The 10287-nt window shown below is 34.0% G+C and overlaps 1 protein-coding gene across 1 annotated transcript; it reads left to right on the forward strand.

Moving 5' to 3' along the window:
• The first annotated feature begins 1025 nt into the window (after nt 1-1025).
• On the forward strand, nt 1026-10105 carry LOC135666288 (protein ABC transporter 1, mitochondrial-like). The gene is made up of 8 exons (XM_065177860.1): nt 1026-1928; nt 2303-2528; nt 2869-3021; nt 3200-3358; nt 4341-4500; nt 5428-5537; nt 9308-9424; nt 9640-10105. The coding sequence occupies exons 1-8, from the start codon at nt 1315-1317 to the stop codon at nt 9997-9999; spliced, it is 1899 nt and encodes a 632-aa protein (XP_065033932.1). The 5' UTR covers nt 1026-1314; the 3' UTR covers nt 10000-10105.
• The last annotated feature ends 182 nt before the right edge of the window (nt 10106-10287 follow it).

Below are 10287 nucleotides of genomic sequence, written 5' to 3' on the forward strand. Positions count from 1 at the left end.
TTGTCTTTCCTGTATGTAAGTTTGTGATATTGGTGCAGATAGCATTAAAAAGAATCATGAAATATTTTTAGGAGAAATTGGTGCAGATTCTTAGTTTTGGCTAATTCGGTTTATGCAGAAGCAGTTAGATGTAGTTTCTTTTGCAGTTGAATCACTACTTTAGTGTTTCTCTCTTCAATATGATGAAAATTTATATTAAATTTAGGATGATTTATTTTTCAACATTTAAAGCCCCTGCGATCTTAATTTTTTTCCAATAAACATTTGAATTTTCCTGTTTCTAATTTAAAATTCTGGTTTCAGTGAATTATATTGGACCTTATTCTCGTTGTTAGTTGATGATTACTGTTGGCTTGCATCTTAATAAACCCAAGTGGTTTCTCTTTTTCTTTTTTTGTCCTTTGAGGGATCAAGTATGTGATGTTATGCTTTGTCTTCTTTCCCTTTTTCCTTTTTTCAAAGTATCCAATAGCAATTGACATGGGTAATTTTTGGATAAGTTAAATTTGTATATGTTAATCAACCATTTTAATGGATCAACTGACTTAATGGGTCTGTTATAATGTCATTTCATGGGCATTATTTAAAATATTTGACCGTGAAGGATGAATTAAAATTCTGTGTTATAATGTACTTTTTTTAATTTTACAACTCTTATAACAAAGCATAATGTACTTTTTTAATTTAACAACTCTTACATCTTTTAAATTAGAATTTTAATTTAAAATTCTGTGTTATTCCACCTCTTACAACTCTTGTAATAGTTGGTAGATAATCTTTTTTTTTTTAAGAAAACCCAAATGACTTCGAGGGCTGAATATATAACTCATTATAACAAAGCATAACGATTTTCAGGATAAACTCTATCATACACAATATAATGGATCCTTAAAGTTCAAATTTTAAAGTCATTTGTCTTAGTTTTTTATAACGTAGACGTGGTATTAGAAAGGCAATTGACACAAATGTCATTTATTAGCAGCGATCAATTGTTCCTTCGATACAATATCCGATTGATGGGAAGGGCGTACGTCCAGAATCAGCACCCCGCTTCCCACCATCGGTGAGTTGTAAAGTCGTGATCTGACCAAGCCACGCTCCGCGTCACGCTGGTGCCTCTCGTGTGGTCGACCGGATGGCCACATGGTAGCCTTGGTTGGTGCCCGCGAGGACTCCGGCATCGGCGCCTTTACGTGCTTGGGTTCGGAAGGCATTACCATTCTACAGTCGCCGTCGGCTTCCTTCTGATTTAATAACAACAAAGCCCTGATTCGCGTGCTATTGCACGTAACTTGGTGGAGTTCCTCCCCCTTTATGGCTCGTCGTCCGCCGCCGCTGCTACAGGACCTCCGCCGCCTCTTCCGCGGAGTCTCTCTCGTCGCCCTAGAGGCTGCCAAGCGATCTCCCAACCTCGAAGCTGCCAGGGCGGGCGATCTGGAGGCCCTCGTCTCTCAAACCCTCAAGGCCGCCCTCGTGTCTGCCACGGATCTTGCCGGGCTAACGAGAGGGACGCCCCGTCAGATGTCCGCTTCACACTCCACCAGGGAGTCCTCCGTCATCTACTTCTCGAACGATTACGAGCCCGAGGTCACTGCTTTCCGGGGGGGATCAGCCGATCCCTCCATCTTGGAGAAGCCCTCGCCCCAGTCCCAGACCAAATCACGATCCAGGCTGGTAGACGTCCAGGAGGTCCCCATAGCTGCATCTGCGATGATGACCGCGGAGAACAATTGCCGATCGCAGGAATTGGAGGACGGTGCCACCATGGAACTTGGTGTTCTTCGCGAGAACGGTAGCATGAAAGATCCGATCCGGTCTAGCCTGCCGGAGATGAATCTTGTGGGCAGCGCTGGAGGAGACGTTCCACTAAAGAGGCGGCGACCTCGCGAGAGAAGAGTCCCGTCCACTCCCATTAGCAGGGCTCTAGGGTAGGTTATTATTGACGGATCTGATTGCTTTTACACTAGCGTTATCCTTGTTGATTCTAGAAAATTGAACTTTTCTAGAGGCACGAATACAAAGGTAAAGTTAAACGAACCAAAAATAATAGTGATTCTTACATATTTCGTGGCCTTCTTTTGAAAATCTCGTCCTTTTAATATCATTGCAAAATTCCTTTTTGTGCTTTTGATTAACATGTCTGCCTCCACTTACTTACTAAGCAGTTTAAAATTCTGACAGATACGAATGACAGTAAACAAATTATGCATAACTTTCCATTCAGTATAAGCATGCTTGTATTGAACTTGTTTGTCAAATTTCTTGGAGTCATTTATGTAGACATTTGCATATAATCATGTAGGTTTGCTGGTCTGGGAGCTGGGCTTGCATGGGGTACAATCCAAGAATCTGCAAAGAGGATTGTCTTTGGTATGCCCAAAATAGAAGGGAAGCAGTCTGCCCTTTCACCTTTTTTATCTGAGAAAAATGCTGAACGTTTGGCACTTGCACTGTGTAGAATGCGAGGGGCTGCACTTAAATTGGGCCAGATGTTGAGCATTCAGGATGAATCCCTTGTGCCAGCACCGGTACTACTTTTTCCTGGATTTATTAATGTACTGTCTTTGTTGCTTTCAGCTTTCACCATAGTTTGAGAAGGGTGTGGAGCTAACTGATTACATATCAATGAGTGTGTATTGCTAAACACTTCATAGTGGTCCAGTCCATTAAATTTGACTGTAATGGTATAATTTATCACGCTTAATTAATTATCTGAAAATTTTATAAGTTAATACAACCATCTTGTTGATTCCAAAACTTGTTTCTGAATCTTGTTGGTTAAATCATTAGTATCTGATGAAAAGTATGCATAAACATGAGCAACTACCATGGCTTTTGATGCGTGTCTTGCCTCTTTCCCTGATGCAGATATTGGCAGCTTTGGATATTGTTCGTCAAGGAGCTGATGTGATGCCAAGGAAACAATTGAATGATGTTTTGGATGCTGAACTGGGTCTTGATTGGTCATCCAAACTGAGGAGCTTTGATTATGAACCACTTGCGGCAGCAAGCATAGGGCAGGTTGTCTCGATCTAGATTCGTCATATCCTAATCCTCCTGAATTTTTAGATATTATGTGCTTGGATGCCATAGAAGAAAATTCTTCAGCAAAGCGCTAGCTTGTTCACCTCTGATTTGTTCATGTTGATTTCTCATTGAGTCATTTATATTCAAATATTCTTATACATGCCTTCTTCAGGTCCATCGAGCAGTTATGAAGAGTGGTCTCAAGGTTGCAATGAAAATACAGTACCCTGGTGTTGCAGATAGCATAGAAAGTGACATCGAGAATGTCAGGCTAATTTTAGACTACACAAATCTCATTCCTAAAGGACTTTTTCTTGATAATGCTATAAAGGTGAACCTATATATTCATGATGTCCTTGACTTGTCTTTGTTAATTGAACTTTTGCGTATTAGTGATTAAACTCATAAAACTGATTGCTTTCAGTACTAGTAACTTTATCCTTATAACAGTTAAGTTAATAATTATATATTTCCAAGTCAATTCTTGAGACTAGAATTCAATGCAACATCTCTACATGTCTTCTCATTTATTAAGAGGCAGATGACTCGCACTTTTTGACATTACAAGGTTATTTGTATCCTGCTCTTCAATTTCATGATGCACTCCATAATTGACATTATCATGTCAATTTGAAATGTGGGATTGCTCTTTTTCTTTTTTATGATAATCATTTACACTTTTTTATTCTCTCCTTTCTTCAATTTCTCGTGTTGTCATCTGATTGAATTTTGATAACTCTGTTTTTGAAGTTCCATTTAGTGTATGTTGCTGCTTTATGTGGTTGTGATGTATGAATATATTATTGCTTTCTTTACCATAGTTCCTCATATTTTAATCAATTGAATAGTTCTCATTTGCTAGTTCTGAGTAATTAACTTGAAATTTGACCAAATAGTTTTGTGCTGCAGTATCTTATTTTTCCTTGCATGAAAATTTTGTTGGTTGTTTTGGAATATAGTAATTGCATACAAGGTCATCTTTCAGATTGTCTACTGAGAGTTGAGTAAATGAATTACAATAACTTTGATTATACGGTTACTTTGATTCATTAATCAGGTTTTAACTCTTATAGTTCATGAGTCTAGTGATAAACATCATCCAAATTGGCTAGGTATTTTTTCTTGCAGATTAGTGTTCAAGATCAATTTAGTTTTACAGTTTCTTATATCCACCCATGATATGCTTTATCACAGCCCAAGGCCACATCTTAAAGTGTTATGAACCAATAAATTTCCGAACTAAGTTTGGAAACTTGAGTATGCTATATACAATCAGATATTCTGATTGGTAATTTTCTTCAATTCTTATAAAGGTGGCTAAGGAGGAACTGTCTAGGGAATGTGATTATGAGTTGGAAGCTGCAAGTCAAAAGCGATTCCGTGATTTCCTATCTGATTCAGAAGGGTTCTATGTTCCTATGGTTATTGATGAAATCTCGAGTAAAAAGGTTTTGACAACCGAGCTTATTACAGGTAAATACGTTATTTTTATTATGACACATCATAAGCCATTAGAATTCAGTTCTCACTTTTTGTCAGAGTTTTGCTGCGGTATAAGTTGAGGGGAACTTACACTTTCACTTTATTGGTAGAGAGCTTAAATCATGATGGAAAGATGTGTAAATCTAGTTCCACATTCTAATGATACTTTAAGAAGGATAAAATAGCTGTTTTAAGGTTTTCACCGCTTTTAAATTTTCAACTTGTCATGGTTTGTATTACACATTTGGGAATTTCAACGTAGATGTTTTGATGTGCATCCATAATTTGGAGTATCATTCTATTAGGGTAAGCAATACCTTTGTTGCTTCTCCAACAATATTGTTAGATAATCTTTTGTTTAGTATATTTTCTTCTTTTAGATGATCTTTTGAAGCACATGGTACTTTTCCTATTAAGTAGATCAAGCAAAGAATGCATCCAAAAGAGTATATTTCACCGAATTAGATAAATATATATACAGTAAAACATTCACAAACCCTAATATCCCAACCAATAAGGTTTAGATTCATAGATCTTTTTCCAACGTTGAGCTCTGTATAGAATGTAATCACTGATCAAATTAAGAGCAATTAAATTTATATTTATTGTTTCTAACAAAGTTTTATTTCTTTATGCCTCTAGATACTACTACCTTGACATCCCTAATTGCTTTTAGGTTACGTCTATATCATCTATGCTGCTGAATGAACATATATGTTCTACATGCTGGGATGTTTAGTCAGACCAAAAAATTTGCCAATAATGTCAAGTTGGTTGATTGAACTTAATTGGATTTTCTTTGTGAGAGATGATGCACTATATTTCTCACCTTTTGTTTGTTGTGTCACTGATTTGATTCTTTTTTATAAATAAGATACAATTAGTAATTCTACAGGCATTTTTTTTTATTTTTCTCAGGAGTTGCCATCGATAAGGTGGCATTACTAAGTCAAAAAATTCGGGACTATGTGGGGAAAAAATTTCTTGAGCTGACTCTAAAGGAATTGTTTGTTTTCCGGTTCATGCAGGCAAGTGCAATTTGTGTTTGTCTTCAGTTTTAATGAATCGTGGCCCTTGTTCCTTCTTTATCATAAGTTGTGTAATTTTGTCCTATGTTTTCATTGAGAAGCGATGGGAGAAGGGATGAGAAGCAAATCTTTCTTATGTGTGTTGTCCAAACTAAACATTTTTTTGAATTTTCAATTCTTTTATCTGCAGTGCAGTCTTTTATGTCTCAATGCTTAGTTTTCAGTCTTGCTTAGAGCTTAAATTTTTGTTGTTGGTTAGGATTGCAAACTACACTAGTGGCTGATTTAACTATTGTTTATTGAAGAAATTTAATTATTTTCATGATGCACCTTGACGATGATGTATCTTTGTATTCATTTTTTCTTAATTGTTTCTGGAGGTACAATAAATTGATATGTTGGGTTTGCTCATTCTGGAGTGTGATGGTTGAAAGTCTTATTAACACCCCCAATATCAATCCTAAGCCCAAATGAAAAAGGTGAAGGATTCCATTAGGTTACTGATCACCAATGTAAATCTATGTCAAATCTTATGAATATGGAAACTGATTTCAGTATAGAACTAGGTCGTCACCTGGAAGTGGCATGAGGCACCTTCACTACCTAAGTGTCTCAAATTGTGAACAGTGGGCTAGGAAGTCGTTCGAAAATGATCCATCACATCGGCAATCGGATGTGGTGCCAAGTAGGCAAAGGTTCTCTTATTGTTTTGGACCAATGGTGGTAAAAAAATTAGTCCAAGAACAGAGGATTACATTAGCAACTTAAAATATATGAATACTTTTAAAGAAAGGATTAAATTTGGTAGACACTATGATCAAAGAATGAATAAATATTATCTGCTTACAAGGAACTCAATCAGTAGGAAAAAATCTAGAGAGATTGATAGTGCTAGATTTAAAATTTGATATATTAGAAAAGTTAAGCACAGATATGATGTAGGAATTGTTGTTGATAAGGATCTTAACAACAATATTTTAGATGTAAAAAGATTTAGAGATAGAATTATAATTTTAAAATTTGTGAAAGGATAAGATGTTTTGTATGTCATTAGTTCTTATGCCCCTTAAGTTGGATTGGATGATCAAATCGAAAGAGAATTTTGGAAAAACTTAGATGATATCATTAAAGGAATGCCTATAGTCGAAAAACTTATAATTTGAGAAGATTTGAATTGTCATGTTGGAAAAATATACGGTGAATATAAAAGAGTGCGTGAGGGCTTTGGTTATAGGGTGGTATGATTTTGAAAACTTCATATAATTTTATAATTATAAATATTCACCTTAAGAAGAGAAATGAATATTTAATGACTTATAAGAGTGATCATAACTATAGTCAAATAGATCTTTTTATCATTAAAGATGTAGATAAAGTTATTTGTAAGAATTGTAAAGTTATACCCGGTGAAAGTTTGACGAATCAACATAGACTAATGGTATTAGATAGCTTTTACTTCAGAATGGCTTTGGTTCTTGCTCGTTCTTGGTCGTCCTTCATCGGAGCTGGCAATTAGGAACTTTCTCCTTATCCTTGGAATTCGAAGCGCTGGAGTGTCATTAATTAGGAACTCGTAGCTTGGGAAATTTACTATAAAAAATGAAACAAGAAAAATATAATAGAAAAAATTACTAGGATTAGATGATAGCATTTTAAAGATGATAATGTAAATATTTTTAAAAATAAAATGGAAAGGAGGTGACTTAGAACTTAGATAAGGATAATATTAATATTATTTTGACTATAATGACTAATAAGATTAGGAGCTTAACAAAGAAGATTCTTGGTAAAACTAAATATAGCAGTGTAACCTTAAAAGAGAGTTGGTGAAACGAGGATGTTCAAAAAATATTTTTTACTAAAAGATCATGTTTAAAGATTGGCAAAACTATAAAAATAAGAAAAATTTCAAAAGTTATAAAGAATATAAAAAAGAGGCTAAACAAGCAATTAGTATAGTAAGATATAAAGCTTATGAAAATTTTTATAATAAATTAGGTACTAAAGAAAGTGAAAAAAATATATGTTGAATTGCTAAAGCTAGGGAAAGAAAGTATAAGGATTTAGATAATATTAGACGCATTAAAAATGAAGATCAAAGAATACTTGTTAATGATAACGAGAATGAGGAGAGATAAAAAAAAATTATTTTTATAAATTATTTAATTAATATTCCACACAGGATTTAGATTTAACAATAAATAATAGTGGTAGATTTAATAATCATATATTTATTTATAAAATTAGAGTTAATGAAGTATAAGACACATTAAAGAAAATAAGAATAGCTTAGAGTGTAGGGCCTGATGGTATCCCTATTGAGGTTTGAAAAAGTTTAGAGGACAAAGGGAGTAGCTTGGTTAATTAGCTTATTTAATAAAATCATAAGATTCAGAAGGATACCTAGTGAATGGAGAAGAGTTTTTTAGTACCAAGTTACAAAAATAAGGGTGACATATAAAATTATTTAAATTATAGAGGAATTAAAATCATAAGCCATTGGAACTTTAGGAAAGAACTATCAAAAGTAGGATAAGGCATGAAACAAATATCCTTGAAAATCAATTTGGTTGTATGTATTGACGATAAATCATATAAACTATTTATTTATTAAGACAATTAATAGAAAAGTATAGGAAGAAAAGAAAGTTTTGCATATAGTTTTTATTAACTTAGAGAACTTATGATAAGGTTCCTAGATATTTATTATTGTGGGTTTTAGAAAAAAAAGATATATCCATTAATTATATTGATGTTATTAAAGATATGTATGATAATGTAGTTACTAGTATTAGAACTATAGCAAGTGTGTCTAGTGAGTCTTCTATTAGCATAGGATTACATCAAGGATTTGCATTAAGTTCCTACCTTTTCACATTGATAATGGATAAACTTACTAATCACTTACATGATAGGCCTCTCTGGTGTATGTTATTTACTGATAATATTATCTTTAGTTAATGAGAGCTTAAGTAGAATTAATTATAAGCTTAAACTATAGAGGTAAACCTTACAACATAAAGGTTTTAGAGTGGATGGATAAGACTTCCCTTTAAGTAAAAACTTTAGGTATCTTAAATCAATTATTCAACAAGATAGAGAGATCGATGAAGATATTATTCATAAAGTAAAAACAGAGTAGTTAAAATAGTGAAGGGTGTCAAGAGTCTTGTGTGGTCATTGAATATCCTTGAGGTTAAAATAAAATATTGATAAGACAATTGTGAAACTGATAATGCTTTATGGATTTAAGTGTTAGATAGTAAAGAAATTTGTGTTACTGAGATGAGAATGTTATGATGGATATAAAGAGTTATTAGGAATGATAGGAAAAGAAATATTTTTACTCATGAACAATTAAGTATTGTTTCGATAGAGGATAAGATGAGATAAAATCGTTTAAGATGGTATTAACATGTGCTAAAGTGATCTCCAAATGTTGTAGTTGAAAAAATTAATATTAGTGATAAAAAGAGAAAAAGTGAAAGATCTAAAAAGATTTTAATAGAAATTATAAATAAAGATTCAAATACTTTAAATTTAACTAGACATATGACTTTTTATAAATCTCAATGACAGCAAAAGATCTATATAGCCGACCTCAAATAGTTGGGATTTACGGTTTTGTTCTTATTGTTATATGGTTGAAAGTATGATTATGTGATAAATATATTTTTTTAATATTTTTAAACTGAATCTAGATATATGATTTTACATATTCAGTTCATTAATAATATATATATTTTGTAACATTGGATGATCTTTTGCAGACGGATCCCAACTGGGGCAATTTTCTTTTTGATGAGACTACCAAAATGATTAATCTCATTGACTTTGGTGCAGCTCGTGAGTATCCAAAGAATTTTGTTGATGACTATCTACGAATGGTATGACTTAGGACTTTTTTTTATTACTATTTTGTGCTGATTTTGCACAATTCTTATGGTACTCTAGGTTTATATTAATTTTTTAGTTTCCATGCCTTTTCGGTCAGAACTTTGAAGACATCTGAGATTTTAGTTGAGATGTACACATAATATGTCCATCTCGTTTCATCTTTCTCATCCGGTCATTGTGCTCCATTCTATCTCTTGATTAACAGGTCATCGCATGTGCAAATAGTGATAGAGATGCAGTGATAGAGATGTCGCGGAGACTTGGCTTTCTTACAGGTGAGGAATCGGATGTTATGATGGAGGCTCATGTCCAAGCCGGCTTTATTGTTGGGATGCCCTTTGCGAAAGGTGGTGGATATGACTTCCGTTCGAGCAACATAACCCAAAGCATCTCAAATCTTGGGGCAACAATGCTGAAGCACAGGTTGACACCTCCACCGGAGGAGGCCTACAGTCTTCACAGAAAGCTCTCTGGAGCTTTCTTGGCTTGCATCAAGCTTGGTGCCGTGGTGCCGTGCAGGGAGATACTTCTACAGGTCTATCAGCAGTACCAATTTGATCTGTAGACAACTGCCAGTTTGACATTCATATTGGCTTATGAGTGCGTGCCATAGCGACTATAAAACTGGCATGCATAGTTATCAGAATTAAATTGGAACACGATTAGGTGAAGCCTTGGGTCAAAGGTGAATCGGTCGGTCAATTGGTCAGATTCAAATTATACGTTTAATAAAAATGTTTTTATTATATAAAAATCTAAAATACAAAATTTGATAAAATTTATTTGAACAATGATGGATAAATTTAAACAATATTTTTTGTTGTATTGAATATGATAACCTATATCTAGGTTG

The sequence above is a fragment of the Musa acuminata genome, unplaced genomic scaffold (genome assembly GCF_036884655.1).
Source record: "Musa acuminata AAA Group cultivar baxijiao unplaced genomic scaffold, Cavendish_Baxijiao_AAA HiC_scaffold_1078, whole genome shotgun sequence".
Taxonomy (NCBI): Eukaryota; Viridiplantae; Streptophyta; class Magnoliopsida; order Zingiberales; family Musaceae; genus Musa; species Musa acuminata.

What these genes read in the sequence shown, in the direction of transcription:
- LOC135666288 (XM_065177860.1), top strand. Translation starts at nt 1,315, where the DNA reads ATGGCTCGTCGTCCGCCGCCGCTGCTACAGGACCTCCGCCGCCTCTTC. An exon ending in AATCCCTTGTGCCAGCACCG is followed by an intron (nt 2,529 to 2,868) that starts GTACTACTTTTT and finishes TCCCTGATGCAG; the next exon opens with ATATTGGCAGCTTTGGATAT. An exon ending in TTGTTTTCCGGTTCATGCAG is followed by an intron (nt 5,538 to 9,307) that starts GCAAGTGCAATT and finishes GATCTTTTGCAG; the next exon opens with ACGGATCCCAACTGGGGCAA.